Source organism: Anas acuta, chromosome 4, assembly GCF_963932015.1.
Source record: "Anas acuta chromosome 4, bAnaAcu1.1, whole genome shotgun sequence".
Taxonomy (NCBI): Eukaryota; Metazoa; Chordata; class Aves; order Anseriformes; family Anatidae; genus Anas; species Anas acuta.
Genome location: NC_088982.1, coordinates 50,389,198 through 50,416,594, shown reverse-complemented (window position 1 = coordinate 50,416,594; position 27,397 = coordinate 50,389,198). Strand labels below are relative to the sequence as shown.

Below are 27,397 nucleotides of genomic sequence, written 5' to 3'. Positions count from 1 at the left end.
CTACATATGATGATTCCACTTTTATCTTAGGCTTGACTCGACAATGGCAGAAATGCCAGCTGTGTGCCACAACTTGTATTTAATCTAGATGTACAAAAACTGCTGTCTGTCAGAATTTATGCTTCCAACATAGCAGGAGAAAACCAGAATTTTAGGGAGAAGACCGCTGTAATATTAAAGGTCTAGCCTCTTCCTGGCTACTCAGGATTTTCAGTTACTACTGTCATTTGTTTCTTATAAGTGAAAGGGAGTTGTCAGCTAATTTCAGAATGACTGCAGATCATTGGTGGATTTGCTTTCTTATAAATGAACATTTACTGGATAAAGCAGATAATCTTACTGCCCCAGCCATTTTAAATTTTATACCATTAAATGGCAAACAGGGTACACTGCAAAACGTGGCAGATATCTATGGAGGCAGGCCCATTTCTGCAAGAGGAAGGAAATCCAGAAACAAGGAAGAAGAGGTATGCTTGCCGCATGTTTGCCACTTCCATCACACAAACAGCACTATTTTGACCTTGACTGTGCCTCGTTTCCCTGCATGGTTCATTTGTGTAACAAAATGAAGACTTTATAAGTTCCTAGGAAAAATATTTCTTTTTCTGTAATCTCGGTGTGTAATTTTTTTAATAATTATAAAATTATTGTTGTCTACAGCAGTTTGCCTAGGAAAGGTTCTTGAACATGCACGCATATCTATAGGGTGTAACTGTGTTGTAACAGATGCAACCATTCCTGGTCCTTGATTGTATCAAGTGTAATGGTAGCTTAACACTGAGGAACATAAGTTTCAGTTTTCTTTAATTTAATTGGATGAGAATTCTTCTGGAAATTATCAAGTGCTAATATAGTGATATCAATAGCGTTTTTTCCCCTCATTTCGTTTGGCTTTTTGTGGAATCTTAAGTATTATAAGCCAAGCATACTGCAGACAGTTTCAGTATAATTGAAACTTATTTCCGTTCTTTACTTTAGGAATATTTGGCAAGATTAAGACAGATCCGGCTACAAAACTTCAATGAACGTCAACAGATTAAAGCAAAACTTCGTGGAGAGAAGGTCAGTTTGAAAAATAAATACTTCAGGAAGTTGGCTGTGGGATCATGTTATTTTATCCCTACAGAAATATTTTTATGATAAGCAATTTTACATGTAAATATATATATACATATATATAGTAACACATTTCATTCTGTTCTACAGTTAGTGTACCTGTATCTGTTCTTACAGAATTCATGAAATTTGGATATTTCAGTTAGAGATGCAGCTTCAGTACATGTTACCCAATAACCTGTTAAAAAGTAGGACAACGTAAAATTACATCTGAATTTGATCCACAAATCTGTCGTTAAGCACTAGCATGTTTATACTTTGTTGTGGTTTTGCCTTGGCATGCACCTAACCACCACACATGCTCACCCTCTCTCCCCAGGGGGTTGAGGAGAGAATCAGAGAGGTAAAAGTGCAAGAACTCACAGGTTGAGATAAGGACAATTTACTAGGTAAAGCAAAAGTCATGTGAGCAAGCAAAGCAAGGAATTCATTTGGTTCTTCCCACTGGCAGGCAGGGTGTTCAACCACTCCCAGGAAAGCAGGGTTCATCACATGTAATGGTTTCTGGGGGAGAACAGCAGCGTCGCTCCCAACATCCCCCTTCCTCCTCCTTGGCCCCGGCTGCTATTGCTGAGCATGACACTGGGCGGTGTGGGACATCCCTTTGGGCAGCCTGGGCCAGCTGTCCTGACTGGGTCCCCTCCAGCTCCTGGGGCACTCCCGGCCCCTCACTTGCAGGGCAGCACGAGGAGCTTGGAAGGCCTTGCCTCTGGGCCAGTGCTGCTCTGCAACAGAACAAAGATGTATTATCACTACTATTTTCATCAAAAATCCAAAACACAGCATTGCGTGAGCCTCTATGAAGAAAATTAACTCTATCCCAGCCAAAACCATGACAACGTATTTGCTTTTAGCTATAGGAACTTCTCTAGAATTGACTTTTTGACAATGTTCACACAGAATATGTATGAATATAATAAAAAAAAAAAAAGTAATAATAATCACTAGTCCCAAAAATGAAGTTTCATCCAAGTAGGTATTATATTCAAGTGAGGAGTTACATAGTAAAATTATGGCTTGTGTTAGTCAGACTGTCAGTGTAAATGATCCCAGTAGTCACTTTTATCATTCAGCTTTTAAGTACATGCATTGATGATAATTCTTTGAGGACTTGTGCTTTGCAGAATGAAGCTGGCAGTTCTGATGGGCAAGAATCAAGCGAGGAAGCAGAACTGAAACGCAAAAAGATAGAAGCACAGAAGGTAATTGTGAAAAGGGAGGAAATCGAACTCCTTGTTTTAAAATTTGCTTCTTATCATTTTCTTTTGTTCTTTGCATTTCATTTTGCTATTAATAGTTTGTTTATGCATCCACTAATAGAGGTTTTGTCTCTGGTAAGTCATACATACTGTATTGAGGTAAACACCCCGGTTCAACTGATTTATCTCAGCAATTTCAAAATATGTTGTAATGTAGCATAGCAGGCAAAGATTCTCCCATCCATGCCTTTAAGGTTTTTCTCTAGATTAGATTTAGTCCTTAAGGCAATTTGGTATAACTAAGATGGCATTTTGATACAGAAATGGGAAGGTAAATGTACCTTAAATAACAACTTCTAGTTAAAAGAATAAAGGAAGCCAAAACTCCTCACCTGTGCTGACAGAGGCCACATGTAGACTGTAAGGTGAGCTATTATATAACCCTGTGATAACTTGCATTTAGTTCAGAGTTCCAAATCGGTTGTAATTAATAGGAATCCAGTTTTTTATTAGAGCTTTATTCTTTGTATTCTTCTAATAACTCTATCTACTATACTATATTTATACCAAGTATACAGGTGTACATAGTCTATCTGTTCATTTTTTCCTTTCATCCTCAAAGAGCAATGTAAAAACAAGCAGACCTTATGCCTAACCTTAAAACTAGGGGTGAAACAGCAATGGAAGCTTTTTGTGTTTGTTGAACAAATGTAGAAAATGTAAGCTGAATATTTAATAGTTTATGATTAATGAATTTTGCTTTTCTTTTTCTTTTTTTTTTTTTTTTTTTTTTTTTTTAGAAAATAATCTAATTTTAAATTACTTCTACCACAGTTAATATGTACACTAAAAAACTAATCATGCCAATCAAGAATTGTAAGTATATTTTGAGGAGTTGTTACCATTTTAAATATTGAAGAACAGTTATTGTACTTGTGTGGTGATTTTGAGTATCAGTGGAAATCTCCCTTCACAGTCTATAAAGCAGTAAGTGAGAGAAAGTGAGATGAGGTGATCCAATAATGTTTCTTTTTAAGATGTTTCACCGAATGGTGTACTAATGTTTTTTATGGTTCAAGCTGGTCTTTTTTTTTTTTTTTTTTTTGCTTGTTTCTTTATTATAGGCCCAAGCAAATGCTCGAGCTGCAGTTCTAAAAGAACAGTTAGAGCAAAAAAGAAAGGAAGCATACGAAAGAGAGAAAAGAGCTTGGGAAGAACATGTAAGAAAACCTATTATATGGTCAACGTATGTAGTACTGTGTATTTGTATGAGGAAAATCTTACACTGTGATTGTAAAAGCTTACACTGTGATTCTCAAGCTTAGATGATATGTCTTCTGAAAGTGGAGAGAGCATCTGCCGGTCAGAATTCCCTCATTAAAAGCCTAATCTTAAGTATACTTGAATAAAAATTTGGTTCAAGAACTTAAGAACAGCAAACCTAAGAATCATTAGGATTACCTAAAGTATTTTATTAGTGGTCTGCAACTTACCAAATTGTACATAATCTTGTTTTGCTTACATGTGCTGTGGAGTGACAAGTCCCACTAGTGATGTCTCTCTGCTAAAAAAAAAAAAAAAAAAAAAAAAAGTGGGATGTTGTGAAGCTGATAAATTGGAAATAGTTAATATCTGTAGTTAACAGCTTAGTATGAAAATGTGTAACATTATTATCCTTTTCTAAGATTTACCCGAGCATATTTGATCATACTGTATTTTATGTGCAGTCTTTGATTTATTGCTTTATTTTTTATTTTTATTTTTTTATTGAATCTGTATTATACAGCTGATAGCAAAAGGAGTAAAGAGTCCGAACATGCCTTTTCATGTGGGAGCTGCAGGACACAGTCCTGTGCATGGAATGCAAGAGCCTGGAGCATCTCCTCCTAAGCAACAGCTTCCGATTAAGCCCAGTACACCACTCATTTCCATGACTTCTGCTTTGAAGGAAGTGGGTGTGGTAGGTACTTCTGCTAAAAGTTACTTTTTTTTACTTAAAACTAAAAAATCATAAATAGATATACTGATTTGGAAAAGAATTTTTAGAAGAATTTGCATGTAAGTTAAACAAAAATGCTTAAGGATGCTAGTTGCTGATAGGTCTTACACAATAGTTCAAATTGCTTTAGTCCTGTAATTGAGACTGATCAAGAACAATGCAGAATGTTTCTCTGAAAAATGCTCTGTGTAATGCAATATTTGCCCTGTTTGTTTTTTTTTTTAATCTGTAGTTGTGCATCTGCCTATTGTCAGTCAACTTGATTTGGGCAGGCTTTCTTTGTTTTTGGATACTAAGGAGATAGTTTTCTTATTCTTTACTGACTTGATATTATATACACTGTAGTTGCTGAAGTTTTCTTCTCACTTCTGCTTTTCTTTACAGGTCCTCTTAGACTCTGTCCTTGTCACTTTTCTGTTCTCTTACAGAATTACTCATTTCTAGCACTGGAAGTGGTTGACATTTTGCTGCACATGTCACATCTAGCTTCATCTCTGCCTGTTTTGTGCTATGGATTTCCCTTGCCTGCTTAAACTGAGACTGGTTCATTTGCTCACCCATTTCAGATAGCAACAGATGTCACACAGACACTGTCCTTGAAATTCAGTCTTTGTGAAACCCCACAAAAACTGAAGTATTGTCCATTCTGTCTTAATCTATCTACAGTTGTCAATGAAAGGGTGTTCGAGGTGACTTTTTGCTGTTATTTCTATTAATATTCCTGAGGGTATTTTTTCTGACATATTCTTCTACACTGTATTTCATGCTTCTTTCTTTGAAGGATGAGAATGTAACTGCTATCCAGGAAGCTGAAGAGGAAACAAAAAAGCCAGATATTGCAGTGCAAGTATGTGCAATTGTGTTCAGTTTAATTTAGTTTTCTCCTTTTTAAGGAAGGTACTGTTTAAGTGATACATATTGGTCCTTATTTCAGAATAAACGGCAAATACTGAAAAGATTGAATCAAAATCTTAAAGCTCAAGAAGATGACAAAGGAACAAAAGAAAATAAAAATTTATCTGAATCAGATGGGTCCGAGGATGGTAAGGAACAGCAAGAAGATGTCCATCCACTTGTAGGAGATCGCAAAAAATGGGAATCGAAGGCATCTGAATTGGTAGTTCCTCTAGCACAGTTATCATTGGAAGACTCTCTTTCTGGAACAGACCGTAAGCACTCAATTACCACCATGACATTAGTAAATCAGTAGGATCTGCTTTTATAAAGCAAGTACTATTTTTTTTGTTGCTGCTTGTGTGTCGTGTGTCATTTGCTTCTAAAACAGGTGGTTATGTATTGCCTTGCATAAGGAATAAGGCACAGGCTTAGTAGTTAAATGACCTGCTGATGATATAAAAAAACTGTAATTTCAACAAATAGTTAATGAAACACACACTGTGCATTTCTTTCTTCAAGTAAATGTCTTTTAAATAGGCGTTAATCTAACAAAAAGGATAAAAACTTTTAAAATATATGCAAGTTTCTTATTCTATTTTTAGAATTATGTTTTTAAAATTATCTTTTATGTTTTCAGTAGAACAATAAAAACTGAGGGTTATACTTTTAATCAAGCCTGTCTTTCAGATTTTCTATCTGCTTTCTCTTACATTTCAGGTGGAAGACCTTTTTTTTAGTTTCAGCGTGTCTTACCAAGGCTGTTTCACAACACAGAAATAAATGATCACTGAAAGACTTGCTTCATAGCACAGTAGTTTTACATGGTTAGGATGTTCAAAGATCAGGAAACTTCATTCTTTTGTTCTACTTCTTTGTTGCCACTTTTTATTCTCTGTTCTCCTCAGGGAGAAATAACAGAAACAAATGTCAAAATAGAGCAGGAGAAGGCTTTCTAGTTTCTCTTACATATGAGCAAGTTTGTAGAAGTAGAGGTGAACTTTTTTATCATGCCAGTTTTAAAAAAATCTCAGCCATATTTTCTTCTAGAGTACCTGAATTGCTGAAAAGACCTCCTGCTTTTGTTCTTAAGTTGAAGATGTCAATTGTCATTTAATAACTTCTGTTCCTAAGATGAATTGTCAGAAGAGGAACTCTAGACTTTTGACCACAGTCTTTAGGCTCTATGACTTGGGGAGAGGTGGCATAAGTCTGGCTTGGTTGTTTTTAGCTTTGTGGAGGTTCTTTGTCTATAGAAAGTATAGACAATTATAGTACGTTTATAATATATCTACTATAATATAAGTAAAGTATTTGATCATACTTAGAGTGAACAGAAGTTTCTAACGTGTTTTTGTTTCTGTCCTGACAGGGCAAACTATGGGGGAAGTAATTAAGCTAGATTTTGGTGAACCCCACAGGAAAGTCTGGGGCAAAAGCCCTACTGATTCAGTCCTGAAAATTCTAGGAGAAGCAGAGTTGCAGCTGCAAACTGAATTACTGGAAGAACTAGATATAACAAGTGGTAAGCACGGACAGTAACTATATGCACTGCAAGGGCAGGAAGTGCCAGCTTGCTAGTTTGTCTAGTGAGAATAATTTTGAAGTGATTGATGCACATTCTGTCCTTACTCTTTCTTTTTTCTTCTGTGTGTTGCCTCAGTTCTGAATGTTTATGAATGTTCCTCTTGTCAGCACAGGCTCAATACCAAAATATACCAAAACATTTCAAACCCACTCAAGTAATAAGAAATTAAGGTGGATGTGTTGAAATATCTTGGACTTTGCTTGTTAATATTAACAGTCTTTTTTAAAGGGATGTTGTGAACTGAATATTGAATTGCATAGCTCCTGTAGCTTTCTTGTTAGCATGTGACTTAGCATACAAGTGGAATTTCCTTCTGGACAAGTACTTGTTGTCCTTAATGCAAATTATGTTGCTTCTTTACCTTCCTTGTCTTTCTGGTGAACAGCTTTCATACCTGTTCTTTTGCTATTGCCCGTTTTGTCTATTCTCTTTTTTGTCTATTTCTCTTTTCTTTTTGCTTTATAAGTGCTAGATGCAAGAAGCTTTTACAACTTTAGTATATTTTTGCCTTCATCAAGACAAAATACTAGTTTCTTTTATTAGAAATGGATGGTGGTACTTCTCTAAAGAAATTTAAGGCTCAGTTACGTTTGTTACATATGTATTAATAATATTTACAGCTGTTAGCCAAACCTATAGGCTATTGTACCTTTTCACCTCATGATTTAAACCAGTAAAACCATTGATAACATAGTGATAACCATTGTATACCTTGCAAACTTTTGTTAAAATTTAGTTTAATCTTGAAAATACCAGAGAACAGTACAATTTCATATTTATTCCAATAAATATAAAAGTAATAATTATAAAATGGCAAGTACACCTGCTGTTATGGGGGGGGGGGAGAATTCTGTTTTTTGTATTTCTGTTTTCCTTGTTCCTTCTTCGTAATAAAAGCATGCAAACTTTTCTACTGTGTAGATGTTATGTTTTAAAACCCAAGATTCTCAACTTACCTTGTAATCACATTGTAGTTTATTACTGAATTGTGTCAAAGCACTGTTTAAATGACAGACTAATTTTGTTTTAGATACTGCAGAAGTTGTTGAAGGAGATCATCACTCCTTAATTGTAAAACAGGATAAGGAAGAGAAAGCTTTTCCTACTGTTGGAGCTCAGTCTTCAGTGCCAGTTGGTATCTCACAGAACGAAGTGACTATACTAGAAGAATCTCAAAGAGCTGGAGCTACCCAGGTGCAGAGCAAACCTATTATGCTGGATGGTAAGTCATTTAATTAGCAATTCTAATGACAATCTGTATTCCAATTCAATGAGGAATGTATACCGTAGGCTTGTATATCTACCCATAGGCAAAGTTCAAATTGTTATAATGCCTTTTAGGTAGGACCAGATATTTTCTATGCCTGTGTAGTAATTTGATTCACCGACATATTGTGTTAACTTCCAAAAACTTACATGCTTCTAGAGAACTCTCTGAAGAAGTGGAATTCTAAAGAGCTTCAATTCCTTTTTGTTTCTGCACACCAGTTGTGCTGGGATCTTTTCCCCTGTATGATATCAGCACTTATGCTGAACACTTATGGGGGAAAGTTGCTGAGATTTTTAGAAAACAGTTCCTTGGAGCTTGAAGATAGTCTTCTTGTATCAAAGCCAAACTTTAGTTCCGGAGCTACAAAATTTCAGTAGTTTCTGCAAAACACAGAAAGATTTAACATCAAGGATTTTAATGTAATCTTAAAACATGTAGTCTCTCCTGTCTTTTTGTTTGGGGTTCATTTTTAATGAGGTGTATGACTTCATTAATTTTAGAGTCTGATGATCTGGAAGCAGAGGTGTTGGAAGAAACAGAAGAAAATAAAAAGCAACAGAGCAAGGAATTTCCCATTACTGTTAATGAAGTGTGGGTAAAAGAAAAAGAGGATAAGTAAGTTATTCTTTTGATCCCTCTCTCTTGAGTTCAAACAACTAATTTTAACTGAGAAGGATTTAGATACTTCGGTTACAATGTTAAGCTTAGCTAAAGCTTCATTGCTTGCCTACCATGTTAGTTTTACTGCTCTTAGTGGGTGAGGGTCTTGTCAGTAGACTAATGACTATTTTAAATGGTATTTTCCCTGGGTGTTGTATTTTATAATAGGGCACAACATGACAGAAGAAGTGAGGCAACTTCTGAGAAAGTAGCGCTTGACAAGATGCAACCACAAAAAGAAGCTCCAGAAGGTCAGTCAAAATCTCTTGTTTTGTAACTGGTGGTACAGAGCACTGGAGCCATCCCTTCTCACTTCTTCACTAGCCCTAAAAGAGCAGGCTTTATATTTTCATCTTCCTTTTTGGTTCATACTTCTATAAGACAGATTTCTGATGGATTAGGAAGATGAATTATGTGTGTTATATTTGCCACTTCCGAAGAAAATATGTAGCGACAAAGCTACATTGTGTATACACAGGGAAATAGCCCATGCTTTGATAGTTACAAGTGAATATCAGGTTTCTGAATGTTACAACCTTTTATAATGACTATTTGAAGTGTTATGAAATCTGGTGAAGTGCTGCTTTGCTTATAGACATACCTAATGCTGAAATGCAGCTTGGATTTTTCAAAGATATTTTAAACAAGTGCTAGTGATGATTTTTTAATCTTTATTGCATAAAATTGCTTGCTCTTAGAGGTCCTTAAACTAATTACAGGGGATCTACGTATTTTTATAGCAGAATAGAAAATATATCTGCAATACTTGGAATTATCATTGGTTATACTATTCCATCGATTTACTGGTGCACTAAGAAAACTGTACATTTTTTCCAGTGTCAGAGCACATTATATTGGGATAATTTTGAAGAAATCTAGTGTAAGGGAAGAAGCAACAGATGATAATGGATGAAGCCATAGTTTTAGGCACAGATTGGATAATGATAAAAAAGAAGGCATGAGAATTAAATAGACAATAGCTGAGGGATGTATATTCTCAATGATAAATGGGAGAATGTCACATTATGATGCATTTACTAAAATAATCTAAACAGATTTTCATACTCATAGTGTGATCTATTTTCTCCTTTAAACATGCAACAGAAATTAGTTTTTCTCAGTTTAGTTACTTTTTGCTTAAAAGCTTGTGGTTTTAAATCAAGTTAAATTCGTATTCAACTTCTGTGTACCACATCAGAAACTTGTTCCAGTGACTCACTGCAGCCTGAACCATTATTCCAGAGGGTAATGCAGTCCCCAGCTGTACCAACAGCCTCACCGGTTCTGTCAGCTCAGTCTTCACAGGAAGAGCCTTTTGTGCCTCGTTCACGTTCCGTATCACCAGCAAAAAATAAAGGCAAAAGTTCATTGTTGATTGGACTTTCTACAGGGCTGTTTGATGCAAACAACCCAAAGGCAAGTAAAAAAAAAAAAAAAGAATACCTTTATTTCTATAGTAATGTTTGCTTTTCTGATTTTCTTATTGAGGCTTCACAAGGCTAGAGCAGATGGCATAACAGTTTAAGCAGATGTTTGTATTTGTCTAATCACGTCTGCCATGCAATATGACTGCGTTGTGCTCATTATATGAGCCAGACTCACATAGCATTGTGAGTCTCTGGTTTCACTCTTCAGAATTCTTTGTCCAAAGTGTTTATGGAGGAATGCCACCACTTTTCTAATACAACTGAGACAGTTCTTGAGGAAAATTGCTAACCTATACCTTCTTTCTCCCCTTTGCGCAATTTTGCAAACTTAGTACTACTTTGCCATCACATACCTAAGTGCTGAACAGAGCAGCAAAGGCATTTCATCATTTCTGGCAACAGGGTTACGCAGTTTGTAAAATGAGCATTGGATGGTGGAATGTGATTATAAAATGAATTAAAAGTATTTTAATAATCGTTGTGGAACTACTAGATGAAACAGACTTCCAGGACTATGTGCAATACTTGCCAAGGTTCCGAAGTGCCAAGTGTAAAATAGAAGAGGTGCTTTTTGCAGAAACATGGGTGACAGTTCTCTGGAAATTTCCGCACCTGCATTGTGTTCAGTCAATACGAAGTAAAGGATCTTCCAGTTGTTGGAATGCCAGATAAATAAGAGCGCTGCTTTTGACTCACATTATTGTGAGTGCATGAACAGAAGTTCCACTACTTGATTAATCGAATATTGAAAAACACCTATTTGTTGATGAATTGCTGGGAATCGTATCAGGGACAGTGGTATTTGCATCTTCAGAAAAATAAAGTTTCTTGACAAGCTACAAAGAGATGATTTTCACAGATGTATATATTCACGTAAATGGGTTTATGACTCTTACTGTGATTCCTCAAGAGTTAGTCTGTCATTAAAATCCCTAGCTTATGAAACAGTATATCTGGCAGTTAGATAATACAGAAAAGTTAACTTCTCATTAGGTGCAGAATGAACAGTCTTTGTACCCTTATCAAACTTAGTAGTGGATATGCTTTATAATGAAGCTCTCCAGTGTATCATTATGACCCATCTTAGTATGTCATGTTACTGCATATTTGGCATGTGTTTTGGCCATAAGTGTTTGTCAGAATTGTTAATGCAGTACCAGATGAGCTCTACATAATAGCAGAGAATTTGGAGAAAAGCAGCAGATGTTTTTCTATTATTGCTGCAGTAGATTTGCCTAAAACAAAATAGAGTCATAAATTCCCTTTTCTCATTTGACTGCAACAAGAGGAATCACAGAATCACAGAATTTCTAGGTTGGAAGAGACCTCAAGATCATCGAGTCCAACCTCTAAGCTAACACTAACAGTCCCCACTAAACCATATCCCTAAGCTCTACATCTAAACGTCTTTTGAAGACCTCCAGGGATGGTGACTCCACCACCTCCCTGGGCAGCCCGTTCCAGTGCCTAACAACCCTTTCAGTAAAGAAATTCTTCCTAACATCCAACCTAAAACTCCCCTGGCATAACTTTAGCCCATTCCCCCTCGTCCTGTCACCAGGCACATGGGAGAACAGGCCAACCCCCACCTCGCTACAGCAGGAAGCGAGTAAGTTCAGAACTTCTTTGCGATGACTGTAAATGTAACTTTTAGGAATTCCCCAACCTGCTGAAGGTCATCCTCAAATGCTAATAAAACCTTTAGCAGGGTGCAGAGCAGATAGCTTGCAGACCTGCCTACAGCTAGGACTCTAACTCTAACAGGGTAGGTTAATAGGAAAAGAGGCATTTTCAAAATACCTGGAAGCTTTCAAGTGATGGGGCAAATTCAGTCTTCCAATTGTTTCTTCCCTTTGGCAGCTGTGGTCAAAAAGAGTGGTAACTCTTGTGATGTCAATAATATTCTGGCATGTGCTGACAGAGGTTTGATCTTAGATCATCTGTATTACTATTCTGAGTAGGTATAAATTGCGGCAGAGAACAGTGCTGAGAAAGTAATTCAGAGCTTTTTACTAGCAGCAAATACTGAACGTGGATGTATTCAGAGCTATAGTGAAGGAAGGTGAAGCTTATTGGCAAAACTTCTTAGTGCAGATTAGATCTAGGTTCTTTTTATTACAGTGGTGAATATTTAGTATTCTTTTGGGGTTCTTAGACTTCTTAATAGAGATGGGTAGATCAATGAGCAAACAAGGTGCCTTTGTTTCAATGTTGCTTTGAACATATTTCCCCTGCAACAAATTAGTGTTCTAAACTTGCTTCTTAATACTATGGAACTGCCTTGAAATATGCCACAAAGAAAATGTCTGTTTTCAGTGACAAACCTTGAGAAATATTAACTGTATTTTTAAAAAATACTCCTTTTGTCAGCTACTCATAATGATTCTAAGCAGTGTTTTAAGTGGTTGCTTACAACTTAAATACGCTAATTGCATATATATTATCTACTACCGCGTTCCTTTTCTTTAAACAGTCTTCAAGATAATGAAAAAATTTGCAGAAAAACAGAATCTATATGTCAGTTTATGTTCCTTAAACCTTTCAGTCACTGTAACGTGTAAAGGTAGAAGGAATAATTTCCATTTAGCTGACAGGCAGAATTCAAGATGTCAGGCTTTCAATGGGTACAAGCGTCTGTGCTGGACACATCTTTATTTTTAAATTGACTCTGATTTTTCATCCTTTTTCATTTCAGATTTTAAAGCAACTTGTAACCTCAGACTGTTTTTTTTTGTTTGTTTGTTTTATGGTAACTAAACATGATGCTTTCTTTTACCTTTGCAGATGTTGAGAACATGTTCGCTTCCAGATCTTTACAAACTGTACAGAACGTTAGTTGATGTTCCCAGTGTAGCTGATGTACAGCATCAACATAATCTCGAAATAGATGATACAGAAGATGAACAAGCCAAAGAAGGACCCTCTGATTCTGAGGATAAGTGAGTGTAATATGATTATCAAGTATTTCAAGAAGCACCTTGTATCAAGTATATTCTTGGTTAGACATCATTATACACTACAGACCAGAATGGAATTTTAAGCCAAATCTGAAAAATCCTGTATTGCAACTTTATTTTGAATCACCATTCACTCTCAGTTTTGTTCAGAGAACTGTGAAGCTAATGGTTTGTCCTGTTAATTCTTGGTTTTCCTGCTTCATTCCCCTGAAAATGATCAAAGCTGATGGCTACCACTCTAATAGAAATCATAATTTCTTTAATCTATTTAAAGAATATCTATCTATTATAATCTATAATTTTTATGTTCTGGGAATCTCTGCTTATCTCTTGTTCTTGCTGTTGTATTAGGATGTCCTTAAATTCCCCCTAAATTCTTCCAGAGGCCTCAAAATCTGACCCTAGGGTCTTGACTATTACTTGATGCTTGGATAGTTTGCAGAGATTAAAATCATCTGGTCTATCTTTTCTGATGAGGTATAGATTTATTTTTGCTCCAGACATCTTAATCTCTGTTCTAGTTATCATTTCTTTGGAGCATTTCCTTATAGTGTGTAAATATTGGTTCACATCCAGGTACTCTAAAACCAAGCTGTTATTTGTCCTTTGTTTCCTCATCCTAATTTTTCTTCATTTGTTCAATGCGACGTAGAAACAAGACAATACCATTATCTTTCCTGTTGCTACAAATTAAGCTTATGTGTCCTTATATCCAAACCATGCCTTTTCAGTTGTGTTTTTAAGTGTAACACTTAGGGGAATATTTGGCTACTTCTGTTCAAGGGATTACCAGTTACAATCAGTTTCATGCCGTTTTAGAACTGGATACTTGAAACTTATTAAGGCTAGGGGTTATGATATATAACTTGTACCTATGTATCAGTAGTGTTACCACAAAAATTACTTTTGTTTTGACCATATAATCCTCATTTACATTCCTGTGCTACTCCTTTGCTACTCTGTTAGACTGAGGACATAAAGACCTACAGGAAGTGCTGATTTCCATCATTAGGCTACTGCCCATAAGAAAACAATTAGCCTTGTATATGCAAATGCATGTCTTTTTTTTTTTCTACGCTGGCTTTCCAGTTTGTTGGTTTAACAGAAGAAAACTCTTGCTACAGAGTTTGTGGGGTAAAGTATTACTGATGTAATCTTTGTCACTCTCTTCTAGCATGTCTGGGGAGGCAGATACAGATCTGCAGGAACTCCGGGCCTCAATGGAGCAATTACTTAGGGAGCAGCCTAGTGAGGAATTAAGTGAAGAGGAAGAGTCTACTTTAAAGGCCAATGTCATCCAATGCATAACAAATGGTACAGAGCTGGATGAAGGAGATGAAAATAACCCCAGCAGCGAAAGTGCACTTAATGAAGAATGGCAGTCAGGTATAATTTCTGTAATACCTGCTGTATAAGCTATTTATTGATACTAACAAGACAAACACAGATGATGTTTTTTTGGATTTTTATACTTATAATGAAGTAAAGTTCTAATTAATAGCTTTTATACAGGAGTTTAAAAAAAACAGTCGATGTATAGATATTTCTGAATGTTAAGGTCAACATCTAACCAACGTTCATGCTGCAGATTAAATGGTGAGTCTTTGTTAGGCACTGATCATAAATCATTTTTTCACTACTTGCCTAAAACTTGTCTTCAATGAAGATCAAAGACTTTCTGCACATCCTGTTTTTTGAATAATTCATGACTGCAATGTAAGAGTGAAAAAGAAAGAGCAACTGACATGACTGGATTATCTGGGATCCAGTTTACAATTAAGTAATTTAACAGGGAGTCAAAAAGAACATGAAATTATTAACCTTGTCCTCAGCCTGAAATAGCTATTAATGCAATTAAACTAAAGAGAGAAAACCTTATCACTGCTTGTAGGGGTCTGCATTAGCGATACACAATGGCGTACTGAAATTCCTGTTGTTTTTTAAATTCTGGTTGAAGTTTAAGTATTTTAGTACTGCTTTAAAATAAGGTCCATTTAGAAATACAGGTATAAAAAGAGGTATAAAGCCAATAATTAATCTAAGCCATAGCTTGTGTCATTTTGGTTTATTAACAACAACATTCCAACAGAAAATCTATGAATATTCCTGTAAGATATTACTTAAATAATACATTTTAGGAAGTACTTCAAAATAAAATAAACTTAGTTAATACCATTTTCCTTCATTTTTGAGAATGTTGATATTATACAGTGGTAAAATACAATGCCGTCTGTTTTGTGGTGGTGGTTGTTGTCACAAGTGTTATTAACGGTACTTGGTGTCAGTGTCCCAACTTCTAGATTCATGATATTTCACAAGAATTGCAGGCTTCTTTATTGAGGGGGAAAGAACCAGAGAGACCTTGAAATCAACTCCAGTCAAGATCCTTAAGTTAAATACAGTATTAGAAATCAGTTAATGGGTTTTGAACTCATACACAAATTTTCCTTTTTGTTTCAATAATAATTTGTTATTGATGTGATTATTCATACTTGAATTAGGGATACAATTTGGTCAGGATTATCATTTTCTCTAGTCACAATCAGGAATTTAAAGTGGTAGCTTTAACTGAGCTAAGAAGTCTGTGACCTGCCAGGTAATACTGTGTTACTAGTTTGTTTGTTGGGTTTGTTATTTTTAGTAAAGATTTGATAATGTAAGCTCCAATATCTAAAAAGTTGCCTTTTTACTCCTATGTAGATATATTCTGTCATAACTTAAGTGTTTATTGAGGACATATTTTTCTTGGGCAAAAGCAGTTTGCATTTTATAACATATTTGCTAATAGGATTCTGTATAGGGATTCTACCTTGTGTCTTTAAGTAGATCTCATTTTCTTAAACTTACCTGGTATTTGACTCCTATAAACCTATTTGTAAGCATTACTTTCTTTCTGTAGTGCGTACACAAAATCGTCTTGATTTTTCTCTCACATCTTACCGCACACAAATTGGCATACTGAATTTGCTACACAAATGAGATGCGCTCATTCATAGACAAATGAAGAAAGAACTTTGTAGCTAAATTAATGCTGTGCTTTCTAGACCTGCTTCATTGAACGAGATGTACATCAGTGCAGAAATTAAATAACTGATTCTTAATACACACACCCGTATTTTCTGGTAGAAGACATCTGCTTTCTTAAGGAGCTCTTAGAGTGGGACAGAACAGCCACTGAACCATACCTACATCAGTTCCACCCCAAAAATGGTTATATGGAATGGTTATATGGAATTTCAACATTGTTTTGGTAAATAAAAACCTGCTTTGAGGCCACTACCTTGTTTCATTCAGTATGAATACCCTTATGACTAACCACCTGTTGTGGTTTAACCCCAGTAGGCAGCTCAGCACCACAGAGCTTCTCAGTCACTACCCCTCCCGTGTGGAGGACGGGGGTGAGAATTGGAAAGGTAAAAGTGCAAGAACCCATGGCTTGAGATACAAGACATCTTGCTATGTAAAGCAAAAGCTCCACGCACCATACCGGCTACAATGAAAAAAATTAACTCTATCCCAGTCAAAACCAGGACACCGCCAGTGGAGTTTTAGAGGAGCTGGCTAGATGCTTCCCACTTGGGATTCAGTATTTATTGGCTGTCAAGACATGGACTGTCCCAATTTCATTGCAGTTTTTTCAGAACATCTGCCCTCCGTCATTTAGTGCTCCTGAGCTTAGCAGCTTTATTAGATTTAGTGGTTGTGTGGATGTCAAAGTTAAACAACAACATGAAGACTGAAGGAAAATTGAATTTACTGGTGCTGGTGGTCTTTTTAACTGCCTTTCTTTTTTTCTTTCTTTACAGATAATAGTGATGGAGAAATTGCCAGTGAATGTGAAGAATGTGATAGTGTATTCAGCCATTTGGAAGAGCTGAGATATAACCTGGAGCAGGAAATAGGCTTTGAGAAATTCATTGAAGTTTATGATAAAATAAAGGTTTGTGGAATAAGCTGACGTGGAAAATGGTTTAGGAGACAAGATAAATGTATCTAGAGCTGTGCCAGTAACTAATTGCACTGTGTGACTAAAATTAATGCTTATTTCTTTTAGTCTTTTATTCTGTTTCAACGTTCTAAAATATTAACATAGAAAATTCCATGCGTGTGGATTAAAGAGGAAAGCTTTGGATTTAACAATAGACTGCATTTACTAAGCTTGAACTATTTAATTGTAAACCCATTTTAAGCTTGACCCTATGTTTCTCCCAGGCTATACATGAAGATGAAGATGAAAATATTGATACATGTTCGACCATAGTTCAAACTATTTTGGGAAATGAACACAAACACCTGTATGCCAAAATACTTCACCTAGTCATGGCAGATGGAGCCTACCAGGAAGGTAATCTCACTGTATCTTGGCCACTATGGGTTGTCTTATGTTTGTTCTTGGTTATGTACAAAGGTTATAATATACTTTTAAAACATGTACCTGCTTTGTTATACTGATCAGCTGAGTTGATTTCAAAAAAATAAATATCCACAAAACACATTTTATTTCTGCAACAAAATGCAATGCAAACTTTGATCAAGCGTGCTGACTACTCTGATTTAACATTATGTTAATGTACAGTAAACTGCACTAATAGATGACTTGTGGGAGTATAATTATTTAATTTCTGTAGAACAGTTAAGCAGGTTGGGCAGATGCAAGTCTAGAATAAAGTTTTCAGAATTAAAAATGGTTTTGTTTAGGAATTAATGAGTTCTTAGCTAAAATATTTTTCTTACCAAAGCTACTTCTAATGAGTTTCAGTGTTGAACCAGGATCAATAATTTTCAGAAAAGAAAACTTCACTTGATGTTTTATTTTATAATTGTAATTTTCCAGAAGAAATTGGTGTGGAGATGTGATCCATCTTAGTTTTCAAGTGGCTTGGTAATGCATGAAGAGAATTTATCTTTGCTAGGAGCCTCGCTAGGTTAAAACAGATTGCATCTTTTAATTTCTCTTACAAGTATGTTGCAATATCAAGTGAATAAAGGTTCAAATAATTATAGCTTCCTTAGGTTTTTATATAGAAATGCTTAGGGAAAAAAAGTCTTAAAAACTAATTTTAAAAACACAATCATTAAAACCATATATATTTCTAGAATAAATTACTGTTTATATATTCCCAGCTTTTCTTTGCTACTGATACAGAACTGTTCAGTCAGAATAACCAGTACCATGTTGTTTTACTCCTGCATTATGGAAGAATGACAGAAAATGGTCTGGAAAATATATTTTTCAGACACAATTGCTTATTTCACTGTAAAGATAAATTGTAGTAAGTTTTTTTAATCAACCATCCAGAGGACTGGCAATAGAGAACAGGAAGAAAACAGTAACTAGAGTGTTACCAATATCTTTTCCTTGGCATTTTGCCCTTTAAGGATATTTTAAAGGTAGTACTAAAAGGCTTAAGTGACAATTTTCTGAAAATGTTGGCATATAAATTGTAAGCTGTGGTCTGAGTGAATCCTATTAAAATGAGCTGACTTTCATCTTGTGAAATGTTGATTAATAAGCAGTTATTTTTAAGAGCTTTGGTTCTAATTGTGTATTTTACAAATCTGCATATGAAATAGCATATGAAAATGTAAAGAAAAAGTAATTCTACACTTCAGTTATTTAAAGAAAATAACTATGCTAATAAAGGTGAATAGAGGACAAGTGACAGAAGCATGTTCGGGAGCTTCTATCTCAGAAGTTTTATACTCTTCAATTTCTTTTACACATTTTTTTTCTAATTTGTTTTGTAACTCCAGGTTGTGTGTTGTTTTTTTTGTTTTTTTTTTTTTCCTGTTTTTCTCTTCTGTGTCCTTTTTACCTTGTCTTTTCCCTGTCTTGTGATTTTTGCAGATAATGATGAATAAATCTGACTCAGGAATTCCCTTAGTGCTGTCTTACATGTCAGTGTTTTGAAGTCTGCACAGCGGAATAACAAACAGTAGCAGAAAATGTAACATGGGGCAGGAGAAAGAAGAACTGAAAAAAAGAATGGTGACTGTATGAAACAGAGGAAAAACATGCCTTTTAAACTGAGATATTTATACACTTCTCTTGTGTGTACTTGCATATGTGTTCATTGCTCAGAATTTAAAAATCATTACACTATAATCTCACAAATTCAAAAAGAAATACGGAGATGAATAAATATAGATGTTCTGATACAAAACTGAGACTTAGAATGTAAACCAGAGTTTTTGCCATATCAACAGTTGGCTGGTAGGGTTAAACAATTGGAAGAATTACTGGGCTCTGGAAGTACCAGGTCTAGCTGTTAACTTACATAGTTATAGTAGCCCTTCTTTACACATACATAAAGAAATCATTCATTTTTATTGACCCTTGTGGTTGTATTTTAGTAACATCTTAATCTACCGGTCCAATTTGAGTACTTTGCTTTTATCTTAATAAAATGTATTTTGAAGGCATCTGTCACTTTTTAACCAGTGTCATCTGAAATATCTTAATGGTGTTTCTAAATCAAGGCAGACTGGTATTTCAGTCACTGAAGTGCTTGGATTTTTTTATTTTTTTGAGACTGTAAAATTAATTTGGAGCTAGAAGACTTTTCTGGTATTTTTCTTCTTCCTCAAAACCCCAGCTATTTAGTTCATTAAATTTTGCAATCAGGTCAGTGATAACAGAGCACAGTGTTGAAAGGGGTGGTTTTTCTCCTGTTTGTTTTTAAATTCTTACTGTCACTCTTACTTTCATGGCCCCTTCAGCCAGGGGTGGTGGTACAAAATATTACAGGCACAAATGCTATGTAATACTTGTCATCTTTTGGCTCACGTTTCATAGCTCGATGTCTACCACCCCTGAAATTATGAAAATGAAAATAATTCTGACCCACATTTCCTTGTTTCTCCTGTCAACGCAGTACTGTACAGGGCCAACACTACGTGTGTTGTTGTTTTCAAATTATTTGCAGAAAAGCTTCATTGGCTTATCCATACAACAAGTCGCCTGTTACAAATCAGATGAACTGTCAAACTTCCAACTGCCCTATTGAAGAAAAAAATTATATTTTTTTCAGCTGCTGTAAAATACACCAGTCACAATCTAAAACTGTCAACTTTTCCACAAAGAGCAATCAAGTATATATATTATTTAGAACTGTTAAAATATGTACATGTTTTTTGTATAATTGTTTTATGGTGTTATGATTATTAAAGTTTTGCCCACTGAAAAATTTTGTTTTTTTTTTTAAATGTGTCCAATTCTTGAATGTAGACAAGATTCTTCTATTTCAGCTGTATCATGGGAACCTACAATGAGAACTTCGAAAATACTTAATTACCTTTAACGTATAGTTGTTTTTTTTTTTTATATATATATGTAAGCAGCTGTTGCTTTGTCTGATGAGAAACATGATAATTGCTGGAAACAGCGCTGGTTCTGTCCTATATTATTTGTCTTCTTTTTCCTTCCCTTCCCCCCCCCCCTTTTTTTCATTTGTCTTTGAATAGATTATCCAGAGTGCAGTAATCCTCAGGAGCCACTTATTATAGTGACATATAGCAAATACACTCTTTAGATTTTATAAAGAATGCATTATTTTCCTTTTTCTGTTTTGCTTCACCTTTTGGGGGAGGGAAGACCAAACCCCTTAAATTTCAAAGAATACAGATTAGCCTTTTAGAAGTGTGGTATATTTCATTATGCTTCTGCTCTACAGTTGTGAATTCTCTCAAAGAAATACAATCTTATTGAAGGTAAGGGTTGGAGTTTGTTTTAATTCCCTTTAAATGTAAATCACATTATTGTTGACATTTTTTATGCAGACTGCTGGCTTGCTTTTGGTAAGAAATACGGACATAATCTGCAGACTTCAAGCTTCATAGACATAGAGCTTTTTATCAATTAATGATTTGAAAAATATGCATAGATTGTGCACAGCTTTTCAAGGAGAATAATCTTCAAACCTGCCAACCAATACTGAATATCCTTGAAAATCCCCCAAGACCTAATTTTCAATTGACGCAGTAAATAAGTTTGTCTGCCAAAGTAATGCTTTTAGCTGAAATTTTAATGCCCTATTTAACACATTGTAACAGCTTTGCCTGGAAAGCTGCAAGGTGAGCTGGTGCTTGATGGTGATGAGGTCCTGAAGTTGGTAGAGGGTAAAATCAGAATCAGTGTGGAAACAATCTTAAATCTAGATCCTAGAATTGACAAGTATTTCCTGGTATAATGCCATCTTCTGAAGCCTCTACATATAAACAAAGAACTTCAGTGGTTTAAAATAAACCCAGTGCTGTTCACAAACTACTTACTGACAAACCAAACATACAGAGAAATGAGCAGAAAGAGGTCACTCAGGTAGGTAGAACCCTACAGATAGAGCACACCTTCACCACTTGCATCCAACATGAAATCCTTGCAAGCAGTTTCCTGGGACAAGAGAACAGCACAGTATGCCCAGCTTCCCCTAATGACTCAATGGAATTTTGAATAAAACAAAATGTGCCGTTTTTAGCCCAGTTATGATCTTGTGTGTGCTTGGATATGGTGCCAATCTCCCCCTCAGCCAGAGAGCCATGTGTGCCCCCGCCTCCATTTCTAACTGACGCTTTTCTCCACTAAAAGCACCTCATCAACTCTCAAATGAAACCAGGCTCTAATTAATTTTGCTAGCAGCGATAAACCAAAGACAAACATAGAAATTTGATTTTCAATCCTTTTAAACTTCTTCCCACTCAAGGAATTGTGTGCTTTCTCAGTTTTCATTTTAACTTGTTTATTCATGAGCTGTGTAGAGTAAGATTTAGCATAAAATACAATCTGGTTGTTACCATTTCTAGAACACTTGTTTTTGCCATTTTTATCATAGCAGTTGAGCTGAAGCAATTTGCAGAATGTAAATACTGTTTTTTAAATCCATAAAGAGCTTCTTCCTTTAAATTAAATTTGTGTGTTAATGCAATACGCACTTCAAATGCCTTGCCAAGTTGATATATTTTCCAGTTGAGCTGATGAGTTCATCAGTTCAAATAGTATCAATTTGAACGCTTGGCTTGTGCAAGAATCTTAAAAATACTTCTTCAGCAACTAAAACCTTAATTGAATTGCTTCCATAAAGACAAATTAATTTGTAGTTACTTGTGATACACATATATAGGAGTTTGGCTGCTGCTGCTAAATTGTTTGCCTTCAGCACCTGTGATCTGGTGCACTCTTCCAGGTTTTATTTCCAGGACAGTTTTAAATCAAGATGTGATTTAGCTAATTTCATTAACTTCATTTGTAACTATGTAGTTTTAAAACTTACAGAACCAAGGCTCAAAGAGATTTTTTTCACCTTAGCTGCCCGACAGCCCCAGCCAGGCGGATTGCACAGTGGGAAGACTCCTGCGAGGCAGCGTTTGCTAAGCCCCAGGCTGGCGGTGACAGTTGTTTCACAAGTCACCCCTGAGGTGGGACTGAATCAAATGTGAGGCTGGGGTGTTGCATGACTCACTTCTGCTTGGCTGATGGATGTTCCCTTAGGGACTGTTGTCAGCTAGGAGAAAATAAAGCTTGGTTTTAAATAGCATTGTGGCTCGAGCTGATGCAGATGTGCACTGAGTATAATGGCATGATAATCAGGTCCTTGACATACCCTATTTTTTGCTGTATCCTGCAGACAGCCCTAACAGTAATCTCTTCTCTAGGGGAAGGGATGAAGCATGCATTTTTGCTGTTTCCTGAATATAGAATAGAACTTCTCCTGATTCGAATTTTAGGCAAAGATTCTGCAGTTCTAGCTCTCTTGGTAAAATTTTAAATCTCCAGCAGTACTTCAGGGGTGCTATTTTTTCCTTCTATCAGTTTTCCCATCAGCAGTCAACAGTTCTCATTGCTGGTTGTTTTACTGCTGCTAGAACTATTTTAAATTTTATCAGAGTAGTTTTTAAAAAGTGAGGTACAGAGCCGCCTTCTGAATAACTGATTGACTTCACGGGGATATAGAAAAGACAGAAAACTTGACATACTAATAATTAGCAACAGCTCTCTCTATTGTAGGGCTGTATCCTAACATGATCGTTGCTGAAGTCAGACAGTTTCCTTTTTATAAACTGCTCTAGCTGTCATAGTTTCTCTAAACTCTGTATTAAGCTGTAACAACTCTTGATAAAGCTGTCTAAAAGATGATAATAAAATGCAACTGATTTGCCATTATTGTAGCACACCTAGTTGATCCTTTCCTGCTGACATTAGTTTTGAGAATTTAAATTGTAGTTTGGAGTATTTTAACCTTGTTCTTCAAACTTTCTAAGGGAAGATAAAAAAAGTGAAGATTACCATAGCATTTGAGCTTCTTTATAGCATAGGTCTGGACTTAGACCGGCCATAGTTTTATTGCTATTCAATTGTAAGAAATGTTAGTATTTTCTAGTGTTTTGTGCTTAAAAGACTTAAAGCATTAGAAAAGCACAGGCCTTCTAAATACTAGTAAACATTCATGAAAAATTCTTTCCACGACAGTCTCTAATGCAATTCTTAGCTATTACTAAAGCAGTATTTTTTTCAGCTGTTGAAAAGCCTGATTGCACTGCACAGTATCCTCTTCTGGGGACTTCAGTCCGTCAGTGACCACAGTGCCCTGAATAACTTAACTCACTGTATTCACTTAATTCCCCGGAGTGCTTCCTTTTCTCAGATGACCGCTGTTGCTTTCTCTACATTGGGCAATCTTGTTTGTCCAGGAAGAGGCTCCAGCAAATTCTGACTTTAACAGACATCGGGGTTAAGTGTTGCCAGCTGGGAAAGAGAACACAGTTCAAGCCCGGCCTACAGCATTTGTTAACCATGCAGTGATACTGCATTAACTGGTCTGCTCAGATGGGTAACGGACTCGTTTTCCACCACCAGTGCCAGTATCTGGCCCCACTTACTGCTGTGGAGCACGGATGAGCACTGTGATGTGCTCATCCCCCTTCACCCCCTTCTCCCAGCAAAACTTCAAGCAAGCTTAAGAGATTAGCAACTAAGTTCTGCCAAATCTCACTGTGATCTGTTCAGATGCTACTGCTCTCAGCTGCCTCTTCTTTTCCTTTGCTGATGATTATAAGGACTGGAAAAATGAAATATGCCCACCCTCATGCTTAGGCACAGAGCACTTCATCTTTGATTAAATTAACAAGAAACCAGGTTTGGGACAAGTCACTAGACTGAGCTGCGGTTGGCAAGGATCTGAGAACATCTTCCATTCTGCTTTTTGTGCCACAGTAAAAGTAATCTCCACCAGAAGGATGGGGCACAACAGATGGAAGCATGACTTAAACCACTTTGTAATGGTTCCTGAAGCTCATCGGTCAAGGGTGGTAGGAGACTGTAAGAGAAAATTATGTATGAACCCAAAGTGAAACAGGCTTACTGAGGAGCACAAGGTGCATAGTGTAGAATATTCCTCTTGCATGAATCAAGTCTTCATGGACTTAATAAACACTGGTTTTGTTTTCACTTGCTGGCAAAACTCTCATATTTTTTTTGCAGCCATTAAAGTTGTGAGAAATGCGTAGTTCTTCTGATTAGTGGGACTGACAGTTTAAAAATTTAGGAATTGAAAAACTGCTTGTTCTGTCACATGGCAAAGCACTGGGGCTTGTTAGGGGAGTCACATAGTCTAAAACATATCAGATCTTTTCCTATAGCTGCTGCCTTTAACTCAGCTACAGAGCTGTCTTTGGTACCTCATCTCAGGCATTTTCAGCTTAAATGGAGAAGCCTGACATACTAAGCCTGTAGGACGTGGGGTGTTCCTCCCCTCCCAGCCCCTCCTTTCTGCATTTCTGTCTTACTGGTGTGTGACAAATAAGCTGCTCACTTGCAATTACACTGACGTTCATGGAAACTGCAGGTACCTCATATCTGGAATCCAAACCCTGATGCTTTTTGATCCTTAGGGAACTAACTGCATTTCCTTGCCATAGGATAACAAAGAGGTCAGAAGGTTTTGTGATCCTTGGACAGAAAACTATGTAGAATAATAAAATGAACTGGAAAAAAAAGAATGAGCCGAAAGCACCTGGGAGTTTTTTGTATATACTGGGCAATATAGTCACTTTCTGTGACTGAAAGTTTACTGTTACCAAGGCCTAGAATTAGTCCAATAAAACAGCAGGGAAGCCTTCTCTGTGTTTCTTGCCTACATTTCTCCCTAACATTTTTATATTCACTCGCTCCCCCTCCTAATGGAAGCTGGGAGAAAAGTGCCGAGCACAGCACTAATGACATGAAAAAAACACACTGAAGGAAGCAGCAGGGAGGCCAAGGTTTCAACCACTCTCCCTCCCTTACCCAGGAAAATTTCAGTGACCTCTTGACACCTCCCATGGGAATCTTTAAATTGACAACAGTATTTGCCAAGTAAATACAAAAAATGGCATTAAAACAGTATTGTTTCTGACTTAATCCTCCTAAAGTCAATGGAAGAGAGTTAAAGTTCCCGCAGCAGTTGTAATGCACTAAGCTCATTCTGCATGGCAGTGGATTTGGATACATATCAGGACTGGTTAATAAACACGCTTCCATGCGTTCAGAAGGAGAATTTAATTGGGAAAGTGAAAAAAAAAATCCAAAATTTTAGTTAAACTTCGTTCCTGGGTTATTGTCTGGGAAAGCTGGCATTTTGGCTGAACAACCATGTGTCATGACACATGGTAACACTATAACACTATCTAAAGTCAAAGCCCTGCTGTCCTATGAAAACAAAAGTTTTTATAAGACAGCAGTCCTAAAAACAAAGTTCCCAGTTACTTATACCCTGGTTGTTTATTCTGCCATGTTTTTGCTGAGGTAAGTTACTCCTGAATGATTGTCGGGACTCTTGGAGAATATCCTGGTTTAACTATCTGCCAGTTGCCAGTTTTTCTTATGAAATCTGACGATCAGAAATGGAGGGATATTACGGAATACCCAGCATCTCCAGCTTCTCTGAACCATGTCTCCTGACACCTAGAGACCACTTCTGCAATAGTTTCTGGTCATTACTCACCCTGGTCCTGCTCTCCAAGGGTATTCCAGGAGACAGGTCACTAAACTGGAGATCTGTGGTTTAGTCCTGGGAATTGTCCCTTTGCTTCCTCCCCAGCAAATCATGTAATTTATCCTGCAGAAATAATCACCTCTATGCCACTCACTACCTCCCCTCATTTGTCTTGCCTGCTCTTCTCTTTCCAGTCTTTGTCATCATCAGGTGCAGTCTTCAACATATGAGGGAACTCTGCCTTCATGCTCCACATCACTGTCCTGTAAAAAAGGAACAGCACAATAAATATCAGAAATGAGAATGCATCCAGAACGCAATACCAGAAAAATGTTCACAGCCTAGTGGGAACTAGCACACAGGAAAACACCTCGTGCAGACCATTTGCTGACAGCCATTTTGACCACAGCTGCCTTAGCTATATTTAAGGACTGCGACATGGATTAAAAATACATCCTTTGTTTACAGGGTAGGTGTGACCTTCAAGAAGAATGGCGCTAGAGCTGCATTAGCCATTTGGAGAGATGCTTGCTAACAGGTTTCTGGCACACGTACCCGTTGTTGTGCCCCATTCACATCCATATGCAGAGAGTTGCTGTGTGCGCCTTCTGGGACGTGTGGGAAAATAATGCTCGAAAATGAGTTTTACTGTAGCTCGTATAAAGTGTATATTCAAGCAGTATTTAAGGGCTGATTCTTAGCTCCAGGGATGGAATCCAGCTGCCTGTTTTCTTTGGCCCTGAGAGTCAGTTTGATATGATTTACATTTTCAGAGCTGGCTTCGCAAAGAAAGAGCTAGAGGGTTGGTTTTGAGGGATTTTTTTTTTTATTTTTTTTAGTGAGTAAATATTTTACAGACCAAATTCCTAGTTCTACAAAATCAGCGACTGTAGGCTGTGGGACAGTATAAGTAAGCACAAAGGCTGGAATTTATTGCTAGTAATGATCTATGAGATAAGATTTTCAACTAAGCCAGTGCAGAGAGGTCCATTGCCAGATGTGTGGGAGTGAAAGTGACACAAATCTACAAAAAAAAAAAAAATCTTTGGCAATCCCAAAGTGATTATATAGCCCTGTAGCGCCAGAAGCCTCAGAGAATTCATTTTGTGTCTCAATGTCTTCATCAACTTAAAAGCCAAGTCCCAAGCTTTATAAAAGAAATCCGAAGTACTGCCATGAATACTCCATAAATTTATCTCACTTTCTTAATCTTATTATAAACAAGTTTTTTTTTGTTTGTTTGGTTTTTGTTTGTTGTTTTTTTTTTTTTTGTTCTTGATTCCCCCCTTTGTAAAGAACTGTGGTAGCAGAATGACAGCGAC

The 27,397-nt window shown here is 36.5% G+C and overlaps 1 protein-coding gene and 1 long non-coding RNA gene across 9 annotated transcripts in view; one reads left to right on the top strand and one right to left on the bottom strand.

Moving 5' to 3' along the window:
- The window catches only part of NEK1 (NIMA related kinase 1), a 42,690-nt gene extending 22,393 nt beyond the window's left edge, over positions 1 to 20,297 (top strand). For 5 of the 8 annotated variants that reach the window (XM_068681208.1, XM_068681204.1, XM_068681205.1 and 2 more), the window contains 17 exons: positions 384 to 467; positions 979 to 1,062; positions 2,241 to 2,318; positions 3,440 to 3,535; positions 4,102 to 4,275; positions 5,096 to 5,161; positions 5,249 to 5,483; positions 6,581 to 6,733; positions 7,827 to 8,018; positions 8,567 to 8,681; positions 8,895 to 8,977; positions 9,925 to 10,142; positions 12,938 to 13,092; positions 14,285 to 14,496; positions 16,917 to 17,050; positions 17,323 to 17,455; positions 18,959 to 20,297. In XM_068681208.1, coding sequence (XP_068537309.1) covers positions 384 to 467; positions 979 to 1,062; positions 2,241 to 2,318; positions 3,440 to 3,535; positions 4,102 to 4,275; positions 5,096 to 5,161; positions 5,249 to 5,483; positions 6,581 to 6,733; positions 7,827 to 8,018; positions 8,567 to 8,681; positions 8,895 to 8,977; positions 9,925 to 10,142; positions 12,938 to 13,092; positions 14,285 to 14,496; positions 16,917 to 17,050; positions 17,323 to 17,455; positions 18,959 to 18,972 — 2,226 coding nt within the window. In that variant the 3' untranslated portion in view covers positions 18,973 to 20,297. The remainder of the gene's footprint in view (positions 1 to 383; positions 468 to 978; positions 1,063 to 2,240; positions 2,319 to 3,439; positions 3,536 to 4,101; positions 4,276 to 5,095; positions 5,162 to 5,248; positions 5,484 to 6,580; positions 6,734 to 7,826; positions 8,019 to 8,566; positions 8,682 to 8,894; positions 8,978 to 9,924; positions 10,143 to 12,937; positions 13,093 to 14,284; positions 14,497 to 16,916; positions 17,051 to 17,322; positions 17,456 to 18,958) is intronic. The other 3 variants (XM_068681210.1, XM_068681209.1, XM_068681206.1) reach the window with 1 other exon arrangement.
- LOC137856162 (uncharacterized) lies at positions 8,012 to 26,841 on the bottom strand. The gene is made up of 3 exons (XR_011096239.1): positions 26,631 to 26,841; positions 26,085 to 26,338; positions 8,012 to 8,446 (listed from the first exon to the last, which is right to left on the bottom strand). It is a non-coding gene; the product is annotated as an uncharacterized lncRNA (long non-coding RNA).
- Between the last annotated feature and the right edge of the window lie 556 nt (positions 26,842 to 27,397).